This window comes from Mesoplodon mirus (genome assembly GCF_964341445.2).
Source record: "Mesoplodon mirus genome assembly, chromosome: 18".
NCBI classification, from domain to species: domain Eukaryota; kingdom Metazoa; phylum Chordata; class Mammalia; order Artiodactyla; family Ziphiidae; genus Mesoplodon; species Mesoplodon mirus.
Window position 1 is genome coordinate 11,657,267 of NC_138994.1, and position 25,389 is coordinate 11,682,655.

Genomic DNA, 25,389 nt, shown 5'->3' on the forward strand with positions numbered 1-25,389 from the left:
GATGTTAATTATTTACAGTGTGCAGAGGAGAAATGTGTTTGGAAGTGGTTTGCCTTCTGATTCGGTGGTTTCCCTTATTCTCTGTCCCTGGCTACTGACACACAACCCAAACAGCCTAGGAAACTCACTTCTCTCGCTTCTGGTAGGCTCATGCTGTAGTGCGGATTCTGGAAGTCGAATGATGGTGGGTTTAGGTCACAAGGGAGTCCCATGGAACATACTTTTCCTATGATTTTATTGCAGGCTCCCAAGTATGCCTTTTCCTTTGTGGTCTAACTGCCAGGGTGAGTGAGAAAAAAATCTACCTATAATGTAGGCTGGTGATCATTTGGGAAGCAGGGCTTGACAGAGTGTGCAGGGCTGAGCCCTCTGGGGCCCCCTTCCTCCACATCCATTAAGACTCCAGGACAGGCAGGGGTGGCTCTGAGTGTGAGAGCTGAGTCCAGACTTCCATTCATCTAAAAACAACCTTTACTTTCAGGGCAGGATTTCCCAGCCTTGGCATACTGACATTTGAAGGTCGATCACTCTTGTTGTGGCGGGCTGTCCTGTTCATTATAGGATGTGGTTAGTGGCTGGTAGCACTCCCAAGTTGTGACAACCAAAAATGTCTCCAGGGACTTCCCTGGTGGTCCAGTGGTAAAGTATCCACCTTACAATGCAGGGAACTCGGGGTCAATCCCTGGTCAGGGAACTAAGATCCTACATGCTGCGGGGCAACTAAGCCCGAGCGCCACAACTACTGAGCTCTACGCCTCAACTAGAGAGCCTGCGTGCCGCAAACTACAGAGCCCACGTGCTCTGGAACCCGTGCACCACAAGTACAGAGCCTTCACGCCCTGGAGCCTGCGCGCCGCAACTAGAGAGGAGCCCACGCGCCACAACAAAAGATCCCGTGTGCCTCAACGAAGATCCCGTGTGCCACAACTAAGACCTGACACAGCCAAAAAAATAAAAAATAAAAAAATAAAAAATAAATCTTAAAAAAAAATGTCTCCAGACATTGTAAGCATCTTTGTGGGGCAAGATCGCCCCCAGCTGAAAACCACTGCTCTTAGAGACAGTTTTCCATTCTCATCTTATTTGATCTCTCACCAGCATTAAGCATAACCAATCCCTCTCCTCTCTTGAAACTTGCATTCCTTAGTGCTCTCTCCTTGTTTTCCTTCTAATTCTCTGGCCAATTCTTTGTAGGTCCCTGGGGCCTCCTCATCCTCTTCCTGATCTCCAAATATTGCTGTCCTAAATTTAATGCTCAGACCCGAACCCCTTTCCCATTATACTTTATGCTTGCTCACTCTCACCCATCCTTAGGACTTTAAATTCTTCTATTTCCCAAATACTCTCCAATTTGTCTCCAGCCCAGATCTCTCATTTAAGCTCCAGACCCATTTCTATTTGTTCTAGATGTCTCATTGTCATCACAAAATCCATCCATCTTTCTCCAAAATCCAGTCCTCTTCTCACCCCCATCTATCTGTTGTTGCCCAAGCTGTAAACCTTAAGGTCATCCTGACTTTTCCTCTTCTCTCACCTTCACACCCAGTCCACGACCAATCCCTGTCAAGTCTCTCTTCAAAATATACCTCCAAGCCATCTGCTCCCAGCCCTCCACTTCAAGCTGCCATATAACTTCAGTAACCAACAAGGTAGACAACTCCGATGACCTCAGTGGTTTCCTGACTTCCACTCTGCTCCCGGCCAGTCCCTTCTCCATCCAGAGCAATCTTTTAAAAGCACAAATCACATTATACGATGCCCCAGCTTTAATTTCTTTGAAGGCATCCTACTGCATGTAAATAAAATCTAAGTGTCTTAACGTGGCCCCACCCTCTTTTCCAACCTCCCTTTGTGCCATTCTTCCTTCTGTTTCTGCTGCTGCCGACACACTGGCCTTCTTTCGTTTCCTCATAGGTAACACCTTGGGACTCCCATGCATGCTGTCACCTCCCCCTGGAGCACTATCCCCCAGCTCTTTTCATCCTGCGGGTCCCAGCAGGTCATTTCTTCCTGAGCATCTTTCCTGATCCCATCCTCTTAAATTCAGTTTCCCCATCATGGTCTCTCCCTGCAAGCTTCCTTATGGCACCTGTGACTTTTAACTCCATATGTGCTCATGTAGTTATTTCTTTGTTGTTTGGCTCCCCTGCTAGATTGGAAATGTTGTGGGGGAAGAGACCCTCGGTGTCTCTTCTGTTCATTGCCACGTCCCCATCTAAATAGTGTCTATGACACTCAGTGAGTACTCAGTACATATTTACTGGATGAATGACTATTCCCCTCTCATTTCTTTGGTCAAACTGCATCTAGAAAAGAATATTTTATGACCCAGGAAAATGAATGACTGTGAAGCATGAAAAAATGCTCCTTGAATATCTGTGTCAATGAGACAAAGCTTTCCAGTGGTGGTTCCTGGGAGCACAATGCACAGGGAGATGAGTCAGGTACACGATGACTAGAAATGACACTTGTTGATTTCGTCATTAGTGTTCCATATCTGTCCTAAGACTTTCCTCCGAATCAGAAGGGAACTCCCTGAGTGCCAGGCAGGACCACATGAAAGCTATCTAAGAGGAAGAGCTGAAATTAGTTCAGAGTTTTCTGGCAACGCTGCCTTTCTAGAAGGCTTGAGCTACCAAAGAGGCCAGGATGTCCAGGTAAGACAGCAGCCCTCCCAGGCCCAAGGAGCCACAGAAGCGACGGGGCAACAGCTTCACCCGATGCACTGCATGATGCTTTGCACATCACTGAAGCCCCATAAGTAGTGGTGGCCTTGAGACAAAACCACAGAAGTACCTCCTCTAAGACAAGGGGAGGCCAAGCTTCTCCTCTTGAGCAGGTCCACAGTTATACAGAGAGCATTCCATTTTGTTTTTCTGAAAATTCACAAGTGTGGTTGGCTGCAGAGTGTAATGTGAATTGATGACGTTCAAAATCTCGTCCTTGAGTCCCACCAAGAGTAATTCACATCAGCCTCTCCCCGACTTTAAAGGGACAGCAGCTGCAGAGCCCATGCCTGCAATTAAGCAGCTAAGCGTTTGCTAACATTGGGTTAGACTCTGATATCCAAACGAATCCCAAAAGGTGGAAGCAAAAAAAAATCTGAACCACATTGGGAGCCCACTGTGTGTCACGGTAGAATTCATTTTTACCGGGTTTATTTATTATGTCTTAAATCAGCCTTAACGAAGCTGAGGGAAGAGTTTCAAGGTCCATGTGTTACAGCTCAAGGACGAGACTGGGGCCCCAACTCCAAACATATTGTGATTGGCTGAATGTTGCTAAACAACAAAAATAGCCCGGCATCTGTTGTCGTTGCAGGGCTGGGACGTTATTTCCAAGGGGGTCACCCAAGTTCCGTCAGCAGCCATTAATAAAATATCAACAGGATACAAATGGGGACTTGCACTAACAGTAAAATAGAAAGTTCGCACTGAGGCACACAATGGATGCTGGTAGGTGGGAGTCCTACAGAAACATATTCTCTTAAATTTATTCTTGGTCAAGATGAAAAAAGGAGAGGGCTGCATGAAGGCACTTCTGGTTTTGAGAGAAAGGTTCTGTGCAGAGATGAGCTGTCCAAGTTTCAATATGCACTCAGGGAGGATTCATGGAGCATTTTCTTTGTGTTAGACCCCAAAGGTACAAATAAAACACAGCTCCTGCAGAGGCAGGGAGACAGGCTGGGCCCAGGCCTGGCCAAACAGGAAGCCAGAGGTGGCTGCTGCATTTTATAGGCCAGTTATCATTGGGTGGTTCAGCCCTGTGAGTATTTTGCTGCCCAGATTGATGGCAGAGCTGGGGAGATAGGAAAGACTACATTGAAATTGAGTGGCAGCCGGGGTTAACCACGGGCCCCAAGCAGCAGGGACTTCATTTTGAGACTCGCAGTAAAGAGTCCAGCAAGATGTGAAAGCAAATTGAATCAACACAAAGACAGATGCAAGTGTCCCAGGTCAGGGCGGACTTAATAAATAAATGTTTGTTGAATGAATGATTGAATGACTCTCTTCCACATGTCACCCCATCTATTGCTCACCTCAGATTCTTTGTAGTAACGTTCTGGAATTTCATCGCAGGCAATATCGATAAAGCAGACTTCTCTCTCCAGATCTTTGGCTTCATTGTCAAAAATCTGAAAGAGCAGAGTAACAATATCAAAGGTTAGTGATAGTGGGTGAGATCCTCAAGGTGCCTGCGAGTTGGCCCAACGGTGCCTGAGGCGGAATAACTCCCCACAGAGCATCTTCACATGGCTCAGTGCCCCCAGGGAGAGCTTTATGCTGCCCCCGAATGTGCAAGAATCATGAAAGGTTTTTATTCATCGCTTACATTTTGTCACATCAGAGGCAGGTGTAGCATCAATCACCACTTGGTTAGGGGAAGAAGAAAAACAGGCTGTTTTTAGTAGTTCAAGAGTGAAGAAATAAATCTCTTCCAAAAGTCTCTTCCAAAAAGGAAGTCTGCTGATTTTTGGCAGTTAATCTAAACATGGGAAGGGAAGAGGCTAAAAAGGTTCTGGGTAGATAGGAGACAAAAAGCAGTAATACAGCCTTGAGATTTAGAGAAGAAAAATGTGGGTTTTTTTTTTCATTACAGTGTTTACATATATTTAATTTCAGAAATCACACACACTCATTGAAGAAAATACAGATAAACAAAAAAGAAGAAAAAAAAGATTGTCCATAATCCCATTACCCATTGTCTTATTCTTGATCATTTAAGAGCATGATTTCCTTGGTACACACAGTGGTAAGAAGGTGGAGCTTGAAAAAGTACTGAGATGGCTTCCTGCCAAGCTACGCTTGGTTCCACTGGCCCAGAATGTCCAACACTTGCAAAGAAATATGTAAGACAGGGCTCCCCTGGTGGCGCAGTGGTTGAGAGTTCACCTGCTGATGCTAGAGGACACGGGTTTGTGCCCCGGCCCGGGAAGATCCCACGTGCCGCGGAGCGGCTGGGCCCGTGAGCCGTGGCCGCCGAGCCTGCCCGTCCGGAGCCGGTGCTCCGCAACAGGAGAGGCCACAGCGGTGAGAGGCCCGTGTACCGCAAAAAATAAATAAATAAATAAATAAATAAATATGTAAGACAGCCACATATATAGATATACGCTCTAGTGGAAAGATTAAGTTCCTCTACTTTTTCCCATTGCCACTTTTTCTGATCTAAAGGGATACCCTTCTGAAGGACAGTAAACAGATTAAGTTTGCAAATCACTTCATCCTTGGAGAAAGTCTTAACTGTATCCCCATCTCACTGTTTAGCTAATTCCTACAGGGGAATCATCCACTAACACTAATTAAATCTGACTCTCCAGAAGAGAATGAAATATTTTGGTTGACGCCGAAGAACATTGTCTTGACACAAATTTGGAGCCTGTTAATAACACTCTCCCACAGGAGAGCATCTGGAGGGCTCTTTACAAGTTGAAGCTCCTAGTCCTTTCCCAATGCTTTCTGGATAATATCTGTGCTGGTTATTCTCTGCCCAGTCTGCTGTGTGCTCTGTCACCAATGTTCTTCTATAATGATTAGATACTGGACTCCTCAGATTTATTCAAGATTAACTCCCTAGTCTGACTGGAGGAGGCCACTGCCTTTTCCTCAAAGGCAGAGAAAGACTGGTTCCTGGATCAGCTCTGATTCCTTCCACGGCCAGCTGAAGTCAAGAGCTTGGGGACACTCTCAGTGTGTTTGGGAGGGACAGGTTGATTGCTTTGATAATGGAATGGAGAGACGGAAGGAAAGTAAGTTCAAGGTGGAGTGGAGAAATAAGTTGTGAAATGAAACACTGGGTCTCAGGGTGTTTGTGTGTTTCTCTCTCTTTGCATGAGTCTCTTTTAAAGTGTGTGCAAGAGAAGACATGTGCCTCATTAAGAAAACAAAACAGAAGGGAACACCCCAGAGGCAAATGAGCTGCTAGAGAGTAAATTACAAGAGAAGTTAGAGAGCTTTGACATTTATTGGTGGTAAAATTTATGGGACTGAAAGCAGGGAAGATGAACAGGGGTTAAGGGAGTTACTGACAGATTAGGGGGCTTTTCCTAATTGAATTCAAATACTTTTGGATCACCCATTATCACATTATTACATTACTGCCCTTCTGCTCCAAGTTCACCCTTAAGTCTCTGCTCTGAGATAACAGACTGGACCCTGTAAGCACTTCTCCTTGACAGCGAGTAGGACACTAAGCCATGTATTAGAGGGACCCTACAGGAAGAAGGGTGCTTCTCTTCCTGGTTTGAATCTTATTCCTGCTGCAGAATCTGTTGGGGCGGAGAGGGGGGAACGGGGGACACGCAGTGCTGCTCTGTCCCAGCTGCCTGCCCAGAGCGCACAGTTGCCTGGTGACCTCTCGGAGTCCTGGCCTTCACCATGGCCCTCGTGCTGTAGGCACCATGTGTGCCAGGCCTCGCGCTGCCAGTGGTGCCCTGACCCTATAGACCTGCCCACCAGTCTCATCTCACCTGAACCCAGAGGCCTGTTTTCTGCTGCCCAGCAACTGTGAACAAGCTCTGGTCCAGGAAACCCAGCAAACTTCTCTGCCATCCAGTGGGCTACAACCACAACTCCTGCAAGGAGGTCTGAACTCCAGCCATGGAGGTGGACCCCTTTCAAGTTTGTTCTTGCTTGTGTCTACTCCCTCAGCCTTCGACTTCTCTTTACATCTTTATGGTTGCTCCAGTCAAAGTTTAATAATTCCTTATATTCCTTATATACTCTCCCTGTTTAAATTATTGTGTGGTTTATGCTTCCCAATTGGGCCCCAACTAATACCTCCATTGCATACAAAATGGCGCCCTTGGCTTTGGGGGCTGCAAAGATAAGAAGGGCTGAGTTCCTGCCCTTAATGAGTTACCATCTAGTGGGAGAGACAGACTGGGAAGCTACTCCCCAAAATACAAGATGGAAGAAAATATTTGCTACAGAAGAAAGAATAGACTGTCAAGCTAGGGAGAGGAGTCATTTATGTTGACTCAACAACTACATGGTCAGGATGGTATTATTATTTCAAGTTTTCAAATGAGAAAACCAAGGCTCAAAGAAGTAAAAGAGCTGCCTGCAGTCACACAGCCCGTCGGTAGAGAAGCTCAGATTCAGGGCAAGTCTCCAGGCTTCACAACCAGACTCCTCCAGGGATAAAAGGCTGCCTCTTGGCACCCAACCGAGAAGATAAATATCAATCAAAAGTACTTCCTATTTCTTTCCAGAAAGATGAAACTGGACTCTGGTTCTCTTCCTGCTACCGAAAAATGTATGTCCTGAGTAGCTATTATTGGGAACTCCCCAACGACTTGCAGCTTTTCTGCCGAGGCTGCAGTAGAATCTACTTAGGTAGCTTTCAGTTCCAACTCTGGACTCCTTCTTCAATATGACACTTAATTCTTGCATCCAAGTCCATGAAATACCAAGCACCTTTGCAGTCAACGTTTCAGGGTGAGGACCTGAAAAAAAAAAGCTACAAAAAAATCAGTTTGAGGACCTCAACATCTTCTTCAGGCTTGAGATTACAAAGAGTCTTAATTTCCAATAAATAATAAATCTCCCAATGATTAAGAGCCTTTAGGAGATGCTCGTAGGTGCTCAATACATGACTGCTGAATTACCGGAAGACATCAGCTTCTACTTTCCAAAGAAGAACCTATGGCATGAATATTGCTTACTGATTGATCTCAGATTCCTTTCATGAGCCCAGGTTCTATTTCTTTGCTGGTAAGCACCCTAACTTTCTATAATTCCCAATATAGGGCTCAACACAGAGTGGAAACGTCATAGTATTGGCTGATGGATCCCACAATGGGAATCAGGACAGCTGAGTTTGAATTCAGTTATCAAGGACCCGGCACCTCTTTTGGGTCTCCATATCTTTATCTGCAGAATAAAAGGCGTCATCTAGATGGATGGGTAGCAGGGAGCTGTGAAATATCCTGGAATTGTACCCAACATTTGAGGAGGTGCTTTCTTTCTGGAGAGAGGGTTTGACCACTTTCATCTGATTATCAGGGAGATCTATGGCCCCAGTGTGGTTGAGATCAAGGGACCCACACGACCACTAGAATTCTTTCCAGTTAAAATGTCGGTGATGTTGAGTGACTTGCGGGTCATGTTAGGCTCCTACATCCTGTTCTTTGCCCCTTCACCCACATGCAGCTGACGTGGGTGGTGCACAGAGGGGCTGCAGCAGAGGAACAGGAAGTGGCAGTGGTCACGACATAGCGTAATCAGAGGCCACAGCGGGGGTAAAACAGCCTCATCTTCATCCTTAGTTTAGGGCATGATCCAGAATTAAGCCAACACTATTACAAACAGAGGCTTAGCCAGGCCCCAAAGGAAAACAGCAAGATTAACTATTCATTGGGGCTTCCCCAGTGGCAGCGGGAGCGGCAGCGGCAGCGGCTGCCAGAACTCTGGTCCAACCACCAGCTCTTTGAGGTGGAATAAGAGATCTGCTGAGATAGTTTAGGACGAGATACATCTTACTGTTGATACATTAAGCCAAAGCTCCAAAGGATCTCACCTGACACAGGTGCTGTGCACCTTCATGCTCTTGGGAGCTTCTTGGGTGGAATTTGTCCCTTTTTGAGATGAGTGTTGGGTTTGGGAGTCAAATATGGTACTTCCCCTATATCCCTTATAATAATGTTCCCATATGTGGTTATTTATCAGAGACATACCCACCCACGAATCATCTGTAATGGATTTCAGTGCCAATCTGGTTGACTCTTCTGAACTCCACCCCCCAACTACACAATGAACACTCAATAAACAAACTCCTTTTAATATGAACTAAGCAATATCATAATGAGAAGGCCAATCTCCTGAGTAAAAACTATCTTAAAGATTCCAAAATGAGAAGGGAGTAATTTTCCCTTTTTTGTAAAGCATTATGAACATTAAGTATCAAGCATCTTTAAAATCTCCATATACTTTGACCTGGTAAATTTAAGCTTTGAGAATTCATCTTAAGAATATTAAATAAATGAAAAGCTTTATGTACAAAGATTTTCACTGTAACAATGTAACAGCAAGAAAAAATAGCGAGAGAGGGGAAAAAAAAAAAAAGCAAACAGTCAAAATATCCCAGTATGGGAGAATGGCCAAGGAAATTATGATAAATCCATTCGATGAACTATTATGTAGCCATTAATAACTCCATTCTTAAAAAAGATTTTCCCAGGAGGGTAAACATGGGTGTGGGTGGGATGGAGAAGGGGACATGCCCCATATTTAATACAGACAGATGCTGAGTCATGTGGTTGTAACTCAGAAGGGAAAGGTACATTGATAAATATGGAATGTGTTTTAACGATGCACTAGATTTCTTCCTTGAACAGGGGTGTCTTTCTAGATTTAATTTAATCTCTCGTTTTGCTTTTAGATGTTTCTGGATTTTGTGATAGCCCAGCCAGGGAGAGCACTGTGTACAGCGGCTTTTCAGAAATCCAGAATCCTGGGAATCATGGCTTCTGCAACCCCTTTCTCTATAACAGTAAGTTTGTGGTTTAAGATCCAAGTTTAGATGGGAACTGTCTGTACTTTCTGCGCGATTTTTCCATAAACTCAAAACTGCTCTAAAAAATAAACTCTATTAGTAAAAAAAAAAAATGGGGGAGGGGGAGAGGAAGATCCAAGCTTAGTAGCTGTGTGGATTTTATCTTCCTGCCATCTGTCCAAACTACCAAGGATGCAAGGTAGAGGTGGCTGATTAGTAGGGATTTTGAGAAAAGTCTATCAGTCGTCTCATTTTGTGCTTCACATATGATTAAAGGGACAAAGAATCCCAGCTAAGCAAGTTGCAGTTCTGCTCTAACTTTTTTTCGCTGCACTTGGGATGTTTCAGGGGGAGGCAACTGACTAACAAAGAACAGGTTCAGCAAGAAGGAACACTGGAAGCAGAATTATTGTTTTAACAATGCTTTCATTTCAGTGCTCTGGATTTGCAAAGTGGACAATTGGTTTGGTGCAGGGCAGGGGATACGGGTCCCTGGTTCATACATTAGGCATATGGGGCTAGAGTCGGTTCATGGTTCTATTGATTATTCTCTAACAGAACCATACCTGGTAGGGAGAGCCTGAAAAGCACTTATGGCTGGGAAAAAAAACAGTCCAAGTTATTGACAAAGACAACCATCATTTCATTACCCCATCTCTACTGGTATTCTCACCAAGAACATTTTCACGCCTACACAATTCAATCGTGACTATTTCACAAATACGTAAGCTACATGATCCAATCCAAGAATATGCGACTTGTCTTCTCCATTGCCATTAAGATAGAGATTAAAAAAGGATGGTCTTCTTTGGTCTCTTTAAAAACATTTCTGCTTCTTTCCCACCCCCATCCCCAGAATAGAGAGTTGGGTAACTTATTTGTTCTGAAGGTGGACCTACTTAACGACAGTGCTCTGAAAAGAAGAGACTAGGCTTACAGCAATCAATAAATCAGCAAATACTTAGTAAGCATCTGCTACGTGGTCAACACTGTGCCTCTTAAAATGTGTACGATAAGCTCCATTTTCAAGGGGCCTTATGATTTTGTGGAAGACTCGATTCACTGCAAGATTTAATTAACAGCACCATATAAGATATAATCTGTTACTAAAGTAATAAGTACTAAAAGGTATGTATCAGACAAGAAGTACTTCAGTCCAAATTCAGCAAGGAGGAATTACATATATATATTCCTTTTCAGATTCTTTTCTATTATAGCTTATTATAAGATAGTGAATACAGTTCCCTGTGCTATAGAGTAGGTCCTTGTTGATTATCTATTTTATATATAGTAGTACGTATATGTTAATCTCAAACTTCTAATTTATCCCTCTCTCCTCTTCCCCTTTGGTAACCATAAGTTTGTTTTCTATGAGGAGAGACAAAAGTTTAAAAGTTAACTTTAGGGGCTTCCCTGGTGGTGCAGTGGTTAAGAACCCACCTGCCAATGCAGGGGACGCGGGTTCAAGCCCTGGTCTGGGAAGATCCCACATGCCACGGAGCAACTAAGCCCGGGCGCCACCACTACTGAGCCTGCGCTCTGGAGCCCGCAAGCCACAACTGCTGAGCTCGCGTGCCTAGAGCCTGTGCTCCGCAGCAAGAGAAGCCACCGCAATGAGAAGCCCGCGCACCGCAATGAAAAGTAGCCCCCTGCTTGCTGCAACTAGAGAAAGCCCGCGTGCAGCAACGAAGACCCAACGCAGACAAAAAAATAAATAAGTTAAAAAAAAATTAACTTTACATGAAAGCTAGTGCCATCTCGTCATTCACAAAAAATAAAATAACTCAGCACCTTTAGTAAGGTGTTGATCCTTGTTTTTTATTTTGGACTCCCTGCCCCTGAAACAATCTTTTTTAAAATTGATTTTGGGGGGAGTGTACAGTTCTATGAATTTTAACACATGTATAGATTCTTGCAACCACAACTACAATTAAGATTCAGAACAGTTTCACCACCCCAAGAAACTAATTTATCATCACCATTTCCCCACACCAACCCCTGGCAACCACTCATGCGTCTTCTATTCCTACAGTTTTTGTCTTTTCAAGAATGTCTTACAAATGGAATCATATAGATTTTAACACTTTGAGACTGGCTCTTTTCACTCAGGACCATGCCTTTGAGATTTATCCCGTGGTTGTGCAAATCGAAGCTCATTCCTTTTGCTTGCTAAGTAGTATTCCATTGTATAGCAATTTGTTTATTCCCCCATTAAAGTTTGGGGCAATTATGAAGAGAGCTGCTAAAAGCATTTGTGTGTACACAAATTTTCACTTCTTTAGGGTTCACACCCAGGAGTGGGATGGCTGTGTTATAGGGTATTATGTCGATTCTTCTTTATGAGAAGAGGGATCAATACTCCCATAGTGAACTGACTACCGCCTCCCCCAAACTCATGCCCACTGGGAATCTCAGAATATGACCTTATTTGGAAATAGGGTCTTCGCATATATAATTAGTTAAGGATTGCTATGGACTGAATGTTTGTATCCCCCGCCCCGGCCCCCAAATTCGTATGTTGAAAATGAATGCCCAGTGCAACAGTATTAGGAGATGGGGCCTTTGGGAGGTGATTAGATCATGAGGGTGGAGCCCTCAAGAGTGGGATTAGCGCCCTATAAAAAAGACCTCCCCCCCTAAAATAAAAAAGACCCCATAGAGCTCCCTAGACCCTTCTACCATGTGAGGACACAGGGAGAAGTTGGCAGCCTGCAACTCAGAACCCAACCACGCCAGCACCCTGAAGTCAGCCTGTCTTCACCAAGTGTCATGAACAACTTTTTCTTTAACATCAGCCAGAGGTGGTGATTTGTCCTTTTCCTTTCTCCACCCACCTCACAGGTTGCAGAAAATTCAAAAACAGGCAGGAACCTGATGCTAACAGTAGAGACAGAAGGACAGGAATAACGCAGGGCACTGCTCATCGGTGAAGTTTAAAATAAAAAGCTGCTGATAAACATACTTGGGGCTGAGAACACAGAGAGATATAAGAGGACAGGATGCCTGGGGAGGGGACAGGGAGGAGACCTAAGGGTCAAAGGGCATACATATAACACAGTAGATATGAATTCACAGTGTGCTCCCTGTGAGGGAAAGAATACTTCTTTCAATTCCCGGATTTGTGTCTAGAAAGAGCACTGGCAAAACCAGTGGAGGGTTGACAACCATTTCGTGCTGTGACCTGAAGTCCCATGCAGGAAAACAATGGTGAACCCTGGTTCATTTGGGTAATCAAAGTGACATGGTGACTGATGAGAAAAAGATTCCGATGGGCAAAACAGTGTTCTCGTAAGGTGCTCTGATCATGGTAACTAATTAAGAAAGGAACAGAAAAGTACATTAAAACAACCCAGTAGGGTCACAAATGCTATGACTCAATTCATTTACTGAAAAGGCTTTAATGGCACAAAAATGCTTCTAAGTTACGGTTCCCAGGGCAGCTGTAACAAGGCTCTTTTCATAAGCTTGGTCTGATTTCAGCACAGAACAGCCTCGATTCAAATTCTTCCTGTGGCCGCAGCCCCCTTTGGACCCACAGGCTGTGTCATGAGATCAAGCCAACATGTCACATGGGTACATGTGGATACTGGCTCCTGACACCCAAGATTGTGTATAGTTTCCCGGCAGTATGATCAATAATGTTTCCTAAAATGAGTCTCAGAAGCCGAGCTTAAAATAGTTTCAATTTCTCCTCATTCCTTCTGATTTCAATTCACAAGGTGGCCTCTGGGAACTAGAACTGCTGATTTTCCTGCAGGTTGACGAATGGCTATTTCACCTGGAAATGCTCACGGGCTTGCGACGGGCCAGCCCTCAATAGCCTCAGCGTGTGAGGTTTGCTACGTCAAGGTGACGCTGATTCTTTCTCGAAAACTTTTTTGAGTCCAAACAATGAATCCTTTGCATAAGAGGTAATGTGCCCGACACCTGTCCTTTTCTTTTCCCTGAGAAGCTACTGACTCAGCCTTAAGGGAAGGGACTAAAATGCTGAGGTAGGTGGCTTGCTGAGGCCTGTGCCTGGTGGGGCAGCCACACTGGGAAGTCAAAAAACAACGCGGAGAGTCTCCCAAGAAGGCTGCCAGCAGGCTTACTCTCCAGAGGCCACAGAGGTTCCTTCTCTGGTTCACCAGACAAGCGCCCTGAGGTGCTTCAGGGCCTTGTGTCTCCTTCTAGCTCATTCCTGGCGTGCCTCTCTGGGCAACACAATGGAATGGACACTGGCCCAAACCCACTTAGGATTCGCGATAGATTGCATCTACTATCAGAAAAAACAAAATCAAGGAACAAATAGTTACATTTTCCTGGTAGGTTGTGTTTTGTTTTTCCTTTTGTGTGGACTGGTTCTAAATACCTCCCAAGGCAAAGTCGGGGAACTAGACAAGGCTTCTGGCTGAGCTCCATAGACCTGCCCCAGGCAGCCGACCGGAAGGCTCCAGAAGGAGCTCTCCAGGCGTGGGTAAGACAGACATGGGCCAGCAGATGGGAGGGGGCTGCTTCCTGAGTGCTACCCAAGGTCATGGTGTAATTAGGCCCGAGGCGCCTGGAAGGGCCTGCCGTTTCTGTTTACTTCTTTATTATGGAAAACAGTCAGAAAATTGTAGAGAGAGGAAACATAGAGCAGTGGTGATGAGCCCAGACTGCAGAGTCAGCAGACCTGGGCTCTGCTGCTCGGCTGGGTGACCTGGGGTTGCTACTGAGGACAAGTAGACCTCACTTTTCCTCGTCTGTAAAGAGCAGTATTAGCTCCTCCCTCATCCGGTAGCAGCGAGGACATGAGGACATAAAGCAGTGATGACAAATGGAAATGACAATGGAGTAGTCACAGTTCAGGCGCACAAAAATGAGTCGGGTGGCCATTGAGAATCTGGTCTCAGACACGTCTCTGCACCCTGAGAATTTGAACTTTCTTTGAACTGTACCTGACCCAAGGACACCTCCAGCCATATTCAAAACACCACCTGCCAGCTGCAACCTTATGGTCTCAAGGTCTCCCTTTGTCCCCATGCAACCATTTCAGACCCCAACCAATCCTTACTTAACAAACACCCTTAGTCCTTGCCAGCTCCAATTACAATTCTTGAGAAACAATTCATGTAGCTGACCGTAACCTTGTGTTTTTTTGCCTTCATAAGCCTCCCGCATTTTGTAGTCCAGTGGAACACAATTCAAATGCTTCTTTGAATCTGTCTCCCAGGCCGCAGTGCTAACAAATATCCAATAAACACCTTTTTATTTCACCTAGGTCTCTGTTTCTGGAATTTTGGTTAATGGCAGGTAAAGCCCACTTTATTTGGACCTGGTTAAAAACTTATGGTTACCAAAGGGAAAACGCTGGGGGGAGGGATAAATCAGGAGCTTGGGATGAAAAGAAGAAGATAGGATGGACATAATATTTAGGAGGAAAACCATCCAAATGGAATTCTCTAGCTCAGCAACTTGGGTACAAAAGGCAAATGGAGGGAGGGAATTTGGCCTCTTTTCCCTCAAATCCCATCAGACCAGCTTCTGCTCTAAGTGAGCCTGTTAGGGCTTCATCAGCAGTTTGCAGAAGTTAGAGGCCACCTTAGAAGTCCTGCTACTCCTGCTTCGGGATTTTCCTTGTGCTCTCTCCCGGGGGGACTTCAGATCAGGCAGCCACTATTCCTTCTTCAGTCCTAGAACACGTCAGCCTGAACCCTCAGCCCACACAGAGCCCTCACACTGGGCCCCCAACTCCAGCTCTGTGATAAACACAGCTGGGAAAACCAAAGGAGGCCACAGTCTTCTTAAAGGCCAGAAAATAAAACACAGGGAAGCCACACATGTTGGGGAAGGACATTTTGAAAGTCCACCAAGACCCAATGTCACTTCTATAGAATTTCTACCAAAGATGCCAGTCTGAATCTAATCATGAGAACACAGTTAGGAAAACACAAGAAAAAGGGACATCCCCCAAAATGGCCTGTGCTTTTCAAGATGCCAGTGTCATGAAAGACAAAGTAAAGTTGAGAAATTGCTCCAGATTAAAGAAGTCCAAAGAAAGTAACAACTAAATGTAACGTATGTGCCTGGATGAAAACACAAATCATGAAGGTTTTTATGGTTGTTCACTATAAAAGACAATTGGCAAAATGTAAATATAACTCTATATCAGATAATAGTATTGTATCAATGCTAAATTTCCAGAATTTAATCACTGCACTGTGGTTACGTAAGAAAGTCCCTGTTCTTAGGACATGCACACTGAAGTCTTTAAGGGTGAAGGGTCATGACGTCTGCAACTTACTCTCAAAGAGTTCTGGAAAAAATAATAATGTGTTAATATTTAGGGAGAGAGACAAAGTAGATGTAGAAAAATGTTAACCATGGGTGAATCTAGAATCGCTGTGTTATTCTTGCAACTTCTCTGTAGGTCTGACATATTTTTAAGTTAAAAGTTAAAAAAAAAGTCACAACCAATCAATAGTTTAGCTGCTTTGGAGAAAGCTAAATGCTAAAGTGCCAGAAGAAACTGTTAATGGGAAAACTGGGCATGGTGTCCAGTCTCAAGAGTTACTTGCAACAGAGAACCTCCACCTGTCTGCAGTGGTCCAGCTCTGAGCAGTGCTTGGTGCGTGCCCTGGACTGGGGCTGGCCGGTCCCATGGCTCTCTTAGAAAATGCTACCTGGGCTCTGCAGCCTCATGAAATCCCGGGGCTGGCTCCCTCTCCCGAAATCTCAAAAGGCTGCACCCCACAGGGAGCAGCTTGTGAGAAAAAAGCTGTCTTGCAAGAGGTCTTACTGGGCCCCATGACTGACACTCACCATTCCGGGGAGCCGCTTCCACAAGCTTCCACCCCCTGCACGTTTCTTTCCTAGAGCTCCGTAGGGCAAGAAGGTAGCAAACCCAATTTTTGCTCAAATGGAGCTTCCTCCAACTCCAAGTGAAAAATGGACCTTGCTGGCCACTATTTCCCTGATGCAGATAACATACCCCATTCTGCACAGGGGCCAACCAAGGACAGCAGAGGGGGTGCCGGTTGGAAGGGTTTCTGTCAAGACCATTTTAAGGTCAAGCAACTGCCGAATTTTCAGACAGACAGCAGTTTGTTTCTATGCTTATCTGTATATCACAGGAGAACCACCTGAAAAAGGGTTGCTGAATAAGAGTTCTCTTGCACCTTTCCTTTTTTTTTTTTTGGTTCTTTCTCTCTTTCTTTTTATTCTTTTTTTTTAAAGAAAAGAAAACCTCTCCTGGCTCAGAGCCTAAAATCTCTTACTTGTGATGCTAATCTCTCCTCCCTGGCTCCAAGCCACTTCTGCTGGCTCCGTGCCTGTTTAGTATCCTGGCTGCTGAGAGCAGGTTGTGTCAGCGTTTCCATTATGAAGCTCAGCTTCAAAGATGTTTCTGAGATGGACATACAGTCTTCCAGGCAAAGGGTCCTTATTCTACGCCTGGTCATTCAAGCGTGGGCCAGGGGCCCCCAGCCTGCGTTTACATACCTTTTCTCTTCACGGCCACTTGGCTGAATATAAGGGTGCTCCTTTGAGCTTTTTAGAAAAGGTGGTTGTCAATGCAATGCTTCATTCTCCAAACATCTCTTGAAGGCATCCGAATTTGGGTTTGGGTAAAAAAAGGGTCACTCGTTTTAGTAATAAAAAAAAAAAAAGAGAGAGAGAGAGAAATACCATGTTGGGTGTTTGAGGAAAGAGTGTTTTCCCCCAAGGCTTGATAAAGAAAATATTTTTATCTGTTACTCTCTTCTCTCATTTCTCTCCACCCCATTTTTCATGACTTATGGAAGACTTGTTTACATACTGAAGACTTGTTCAACCAAACTACTGAATAATTCCCTCATTTATCCCCCACCGCCCACTGTTCCATTAATTCAGATAGCCAGTTTAGGGCAGAAAGCTTCCATGTGGTGCCTTCCCACTGAGGTCCACTCTGGCCACAGGATCTGCTTCTTGGCAGCTGAGGTGGAGTGTGGAAAGAACAAAGAACACACGATCAAAAGACTGAGGACCTCAGTTTTGTCGGTTATTCATTGTGTGGCCTTGGGCAATTTATTTACACATCTCTCAGCAGCAGTGCCCTCATCTGCAAACTGATTATAACCATATCTACCTTGAGATGTTGTGAATGGTGACTGAGATAATACACAGCACAATGCTCTCAGGTTTAAATGTTAGGTGTCAGGCTTGAGTGCTGATACCTCACAGGAGCCCTGTGAATGCCAGCTGAACTCACTAGATTTCCCGGTAACTGCAGGAGCCATTTTCCTGTCTGGAGCTGGAGGGGTTTTCTGACCTGGTTTTAAGAGCTGTCGTCCTGCCCATTACCTATTATTTTATTGTCCATTATGACTCCCAGGCACAGCCCATAACAAATACAGGAGTTTACTGTACCACCTTCACTTACCACTAACATAATTGGGGAGGAATGACAGAAATACATGAGCCCACTAATGCAATTTCTCCTAACTAAAATCTTCATTAAGAAAAGTCTGGGAGGTTTTCAGGATGAATGTGCAAAACAGCGGAAAGTCACAACAAACCCAGTGAAGGCTCCCCAGCCTCGAGGGCAAGGTCTGTCCCCAGGCTGGAAGGCGGCTGCCAGTTGGCAGGTGGCGTATATCCAAGGTCTCGCCCAGACTATGGAAAATCCATAAACAGTTCAGGACAAAGGCTTTTGCAGAGCTGTCTCTCTCTCTGCGTGGCGAGATATGCTGAGTTGTTTTGGCTGTGGGTATTTTGAGATGTCCTTTGGCACTGGATCTCAGCTGAGAAAGGCACGTGGGGACTAAAAGGTAGGGAAAATGAATTGTTCAGACATCGGGCTCTAGGAATAGAGTTCTCGGTTCAACTTTGTTCCTTCAAGGAGCCCTTTGGTTTATCGCTGGCCTCCATTTATTTTTAACTTATTTCCTTTGCCTTTATCTCTGGGGCCATTCTCTCTTTCCCATCTAGATCTTCTTTTTCTCAGAATCTGATCATCTTTATCCCCTTCTGCATGTGCCACCAGCATCCCGCTACTGGCTGAACAGCCTCACCTTCTAATCCCAGGGTATCTGATTGGAGCCAGACTCAAGAGGACCCAGCTCTGTCCCACCACTCATACTGGAAGATACACAAAAACTGAACACATGGTTGGAAGGCAATTTCCCTGACTCTTCCAGTTGATAAACTTGCCTTATAAGGCTCTAAACCTCTGAGAAAATTCCTACTAATAGAGTTTTCAACAAGCCAAGAGGACAAAGGATATCATTACCATGACAATTCCTTTTAGGAATATTTGCTGCCCTGCAAAACTTCAAAGGAGAAAAGAAAATTGTTTTTGGACATTGCTTCTATAACATGGGAGGGACTATTTCCCTTTCCTCACTATGAAAATTTAAACCTTTAACCAGGCTTTAAAAACCCAGGCAGGGGCTTCCCTGGTTGAGTGGTTGAGAGTCCGCCTGCCGATGCAGGGGACATGGGTTCGTGCCCCGGTCCGGGAAGATCCCACATGCCACGGAGCAGCTGGGCCCGTGAGCCACGGCCGCTGAGCCTGCGCGTCCGGAGCCTGTGCTCCGCAACGGGAGAGGCCACAACAGTGAGAGGCCACGTACCGCAAAACAAAAAACAAAAAACAAAAAAAAAAACCCAGGCAGCAGATTCCACATACAGTCTTATAAATCTATTTTTAGAGCCAAAGGGAGCACATTCATTATATGAGAGTTGGTGCTTTGAGGCTAAACTAACCCAGAATCAAGTTCCAGGTCTGACACTTGCTAGTTCTGATCATGGGCAGACCACTTGCTCTCGTGAAGCCTAAGTTCTCAGCTGTAAAATGGGGATGATAATAGTTGTGAGAATTTAATACGATCATGGCTACAACAGGTTAGCAGGAGGCTGGGTTCACGCTCAGTAAGTATTCCTGCAAATAGCCATATAACAATCATCATCATCACTAGCCATTATCCACATCACTTTCATGACGATGATGATGATGATGATGGTGATGATGATGACTATTATCACTATGACCCTCCACTCTTGAAGAAGTTACTTGTGACTCTGATTCTGGACTTTGGAGCCTGGGGAAAAGGTGTGAGAGGACTACTGAATTCTGTGATTACTGCTCAGATTACTGGCTCTGGTTAAGAGGTGGCCCAGGGTCTGTCACATAGCAAACACCACAGCCCCTGTGGGTTTGCACACATCTGTGATAAGCTAGGCATGAAGCTTATTGGCATGAAGTACAAGAGATGTCCTCCTTTAGGATACAGAGCTCAGTACTGAAGAGGTAGCATATTCAGAATCACTAATCAATCCACTTCCAGACAATGCTTGGGAGAAAAGTCAAAAGCCCATTAAAATTCCTAGAGGTTAGTCATCACTTGTAGAATCATTGGCACTTTGGGGGCCCCTCTTCCTTTCAGGCTCATGCTTTCTAGCCACACGGTCATGCTGACTGGTGTTAGTTACAGACCAGTGAGCTGGACACCCCTGGCGCTTCACTTCCTGGAACACTGTGGACCACATTCCAGGTTCTGCTTTATCCCAACTCATGTCCACGTCTTTGTGATCTCAGTGTCCATACGGACAGCCCATGCAATGCCACAGGCTCAGCCTCCTAACTCCTTTTTTTTTTTTTTTTTTTTGCGTTACTTGGGCCTCTCCCTGTTGTGGCCTCTCCCGCTGCGGAGCACAGGCTCCGGACGCGCAGGCTCAGCGGCCATGGCTCACGGGCCCAGCCGCTCTGCGGCATGTGGGATCTTCCCGGTCCGGGGCACGAACCTGTGTCCCCTGCCTCGGCAGGCAGACTCTCAACCACTGCGCCACCAGGGAAGCCCCCCTAACTCCTTTTTTACTTCTCCTCCAATGACCTTTACCTCCATTTGACCTCCTCCCCACTTCCTCTCCCTCCCCAAACCCCACCCTGGTCTTGAATCTCCTGGAATTAGTCCACTTTTGAAATCTGAAAACTCTAGGTACTTTTCTTCCAAACTCCAACTCAATCCTCTCACTCCTGGTACCGCTTTGCCTTGACCTGGTTGAGCTCTCTGATCCCTGAGAGCCTCCACTGGACTCAAGGCTCACGATGACCTTCACTTTCTCACTCTACTTTTCCATACCCTGCTGAACCCACACTGAAAGCGAACCCTGAATCAATTCCACCGTTTCCTCTGCTCCGACAGGCAGGCTGCAGAGCACAGCTGGGAAAATGACACCAACACCTAGTAAGGCTGGTGGCACAACTTATTCAAAATTTCCCAAATCACCAGACTGCCAAAGCTTTCAAGTAATCCTTTTCCTCTTCTGGAGTTGGTTCCTTCATCCATTTCCCATTCAGGTTATCTTTGACCTTGATCCTCTTCTTTAAGCCCTCTTCCCTGTCTCCTTCCCTTTCAGTAGATGACCCTTCTCACATTGCTGGAAACTAGAGGCCATCAGGTGTGAGGCCGGTGACTTTCCCTTCCCCATAGAGATATCCTTACCTGCCCTGCTCTCTGCCCTCTCCTTTTTTTTTTTTTTTAAGGGGCTCATGAAGACCACTCACCCCCTGACTTCTGGGAACAGGCCCTTGCTCTTCTATTTCTAAACTCTCACTTGCCTGCTGGCTCCTTCCTCTCGGTACTTCACAGTCAAGAGCTGATTTACAATGTTTTATCAATCAGTGGGCCCATGTTTGTTTCTTGTATCGCATGCCTTTCCCTGGGTTCACTTTTTAAATATAGCCCCTCATTAACTTCTCTTTAAAATTTTTTAAATTTAATTTTTATTTTATACTGGGGTATAGTCACTTTATAATGTTGTGTTAGTTTCAGGTGTACAGCACAGAGATTCCGTTAGAGATATACATATATATCCATTCTTTTTCAGATGCTTTTCCCATATAGGTTGTTACAGAATATTGAGTAGAGTTCCCTGCGCTATATGGTAGGTCCTTGTTGATTACCTACATTTTACATATAGTAGTGTGTACCTGTTAATCCCAAACTCCTAATTTATCCCCCACCCCCATTTTGCCTTTGGTAACCGTGAGTTTGTTTTCTATGTCTGTGAGTTGTTTCTGTTGTATAAATAAGTTCATTTGTATCATTTTTAAAGATTTCACGTATAAGTGATATCATATATTTAACTTTTCTGTCTGACTTACTTCACTAGTATAATAATCTCTAAATCCATCCATGTTGCTGCAAATGGAAATATTTCATATTTTTATGGCTGAATAATATACCATTGTATATATATACCACGCCTTCTTTATCCATTCATCTACTGATGGACATTTAGGCTTCTTCCATGTCTTGGCTATTGTAAATAGGGCTGTCAGGAACACTGGGGTGCGTGTATCTCTTCGAATTAGAGTTTTTGTCTTTTACGTATATATGCCCAGGAGTGGGATTGCTGGGTCATATGGTAACTCTATTTTTAGGTTTTTGGGTTTTTTTTTTGAATTTATTTTTATACAGCAGGTTCTTATTAGTTATCTATTTAATACATATTAGTGTATATATGTCAATCCCAATCTCCCAATTCATCCCACCACCACCTCTTTCCCCCCTTGGTGTCCATACATTTGTTCTCTACATCTGTGTCTCTATTTCTGCCTTGCAAACCGGTTCATCTGTACCATTTTTCTAGATTCCCCATATATGCATTAATATACGATATTTGTTTTTCTCTTTCTGACTTACTTCACTCTGTATGACAGTCTCTAGGTCCATCCACGTCTCTACAAATGACCCAATTTTGTTCCTTTTTATGGCTGAGTAATATTCCACTGTATATATGTACCACATCTTCTTTATCCATTCGTCTGTTGATGGGCATTTAGGTTGCTTCCATGACCTGGCTATTGTAAATAGTGCTGCAATGAACATTGGGGTGCATGTGTCTTTTTGAATTATGGTTTTCTCTGGGTATATGCCCAGTAGTGGGATTGCTGGGTCATATGGTAATTCTATTTTTAGTTTTTTAAGGAACCTCCATACTGTTCTTCATAGTGGCTGTACTCTTATCTATTTATTTTTAAAAATTCTTTATGCTTCTGTGCTATAAACTGGGTTGTATTCCTCAATACTATCTTCCAATTTACTAATTATCTCTTTAGTTGCATCTAGAGTTTGTCTTATCTATGGAGTCTTTCATTTCAGCAACTGGGTTCCCAAATTTCCAATCGCTTCTTTTTCAAATCCTCAGTCACTTCTTTTTGTTTGTTTTGTTTCTTAATTTCTCATTCTTTTATTTTTATTTTTAATTTTTTTGGCTGTGCCATGCGCAGCTTGCAGGATCTTAGTTCCCCAACCAGGACTGAACCGGGGCTCTTGGTAGTGAAAGCGTGGAGTCCTAACCAAAGGACTGCCAGGGAATTCCCTCATTCTTTTAAAATGGACATTATTTCCTAATTTCCCCCTTCAAGCAGCACAAACGTACTACTTTAATCAGATCCATCTATAAAGTTTTTTCATTTGCATTCAATTTGTGTTTTGATTATTGATCATACTGGTTGTCTTTCTTAACAATTGGCTTGGGGGTCTTTCTGAGTAGTAAGCTTCTCTTTCTTATTCTTTTTTTTGGTTGGTGTTCTGTTTCTCCATCTCCAACCCATCCCCCACTCCTTGCATCAGTCTTTAGGTTTTACAGTTGCCTCCAAGAGCAAAACCAGTACTTTTAAGCCGTGGCCCGGGCAACGGTCATAGAAGATGCTTTCAGTCTCCTTTTACCAATGGAGATGCTTTCAGTCTCTACAAACACTGAACCTGGCTCTGGTCCCTTGTTTTGCATGAAACACTTTTAGTTCCATTGCCTCATAAGACCCACAAACACCTGCCCCCAGACTCACAGACCAGCCACTCCATGCATCCCAATCCTCCTGAGTTTCTGTCCTGTTTCCACAACTCTAGCTATATCATTTTGGTTTTCTCTTTTTGTATTTTATCTGTTATTGCTAACTGTTTGGAACAGAGGAGAGGCATTTGAACATGAACTTGTTTTCCACCAAGATGGGAAATCTTCCATAGGCTTCTCACCTCAACCCTGAGTCCCATTCTGATTCAATTTCTTTTCTTCCTTTCAGAGCCAACCATCTCAGAATTCCTCTTTGGTACAATGCAAGCTGGGTTCCGCCACTATCATTTCACTCGTTTTCATAAAGGTCACCAATGACCTCCTTATTGCTCAATCTCACATGACCTTTAAGTTCTATCTTCTTGAACTCTGTTGCTACTGTCATTGGTGACACTTTCTTTCTTGGCATTCTCTCTTTCCTGGGCTTTTGTAACTTCCTAGCTTCCCAATTCTCCTCCTAACTTCTGAAGGATTCCTTTTCTCATCCATCTTTATGGGATGCTCTTCCATTTCCTTCCCCTTAAATGTCAAAACTCCCATAAGCTCCATTCTTACCCCTCTTCTCTCTTTACCCCTCACATATCCTTTGGGTAATATCCTCTGTTCCTATGGCTTCAAACTACCTTTGCTTTATGACTTTCAAATCTATATCTCTAGGTCTCAGCTTTGGATTTATAGGTCCAATTTCTTACTGGTTATATTCACTAAATTTTCCATAAGCACTTCAAACTCAGTTGGACCAAAACTGAACTCATCAACCTCTCCTAAACCACTTAAAACAATTCCTTGTCTTAGTTGGTGGCACTACCACCAATCCATGACAAAACCCTGAATCATCCCAGACACCTGAGCCAGTCCCAACCCATTCCCAAATCCAATTAGGCATCGATGTTCCTCTCTCTTCCTAATTAATCCTCTCCCATTTCTTCTGTCAGTGCTTTAAATTTTGGGCTGCATTCTCCCTCATCTGATCTACTGCAAGTCTCCTGTTTTCTCAGCCAGTCCCTCCTTGCATGATCATCTTGCCTTTCTTTTCAGTCTCGTCCTCCACCCTGTGTTCTCTGGAATACCTATCACATCATGCTGCAATGACAGTACTTGCCTCCCCAAACTGACAACTCCTGGTACAAAAAAGATGCTTGACATACACTTCCTGTACAATGAATTAATGCATTATTGAGATCATCCTCTCCTTTCAATGCAAAATAAAGGACTTCTCAGATTCCCACTGGGAAGTTACGACAAAGGGATCAATGAAGAGAATTGGTATTTACTAAACCTCTATTACCGGTAGGAACTGGGATAGGTGGTTTATATCAATTATTTGGTTCAGAACATTCATTATCATTCTTAAAACTGATCCAAGGTGGTAAGGAAAATCCAGGGGGAAGAATCTTTAAAACATAAGAATTTACTGCAGCTCTAGGGAATAAGGAACACGCAAGGGAACAGTCTTTAAATCAGAAGACTTTACATCCTTGTCAGTTTAGAATAATGATTGGGAACAACACAAGTAAATCTAGGTCTGTTGAAAATAGTTACAACTCCTCCATCTCTCAACGCTGGTGTTGACTGCCCTTGAGACACTGTCGGACTCTTCCGACAACTTGGCAGCAGGAGAAACCTGTTAAAGTCCCTGAATCTTTTGACCAAAGAACCACTTCTTGACTTTATCCAGTGTAACAAACACCTGTTATCTGTAGGGGCACTGGCTTGGTACAAGATAAAGCAAACAGAGTTGGAAAAGTCCTTTACATTGGACATTCCTGTTTGTACACTGAGTAACGATAAGTGTCACCCATTGTACATTCTGTTCCTCAGCACCCCATGGTGCAAACTTACAAAGTGTGTACTAGAAGGCAGTTTTCAGGGCAGCTAGACAACAAATCTGGCACAAAAACATAACTCTCAAAAATCTCTACCCAGAGGGAGTAACTAATTTTTATCCTTAATTGTATAAGAAAGAATGTTTTCCCAATAGTAAGATTTTTTGAATAAAATCTTAGAAATCTTGGGAATTCCCTGGCGGTCCAGTGGTTAGGACTCTGCGCTTTCACTGCCGAGGGTGTGGGTTCAGTCCCTGGTCAGGGAACTAAG

General features: G+C 44.2%; 1 protein-coding gene across 1 annotated transcript in view; it reads right to left on the reverse strand.

Moving 5' to 3' along the window:
• The window catches only part of PITPNC1 (phosphatidylinositol transfer protein cytoplasmic 1), a 262,313-nt gene that overhangs the window by 39,931 nt on the left and 196,993 nt on the right, over nucleotides 1-25,389 (reverse strand). Inside the window, exon 6 of the mRNA XM_082602735.1 lies at nucleotides 4,040-4,135. Coding sequence (XP_082458861.1) covers nucleotides 4,040-4,135 — 96 coding nt within the window. The remainder of the gene's footprint in view (nucleotides 1-4,039; nucleotides 4,136-25,389) is intronic.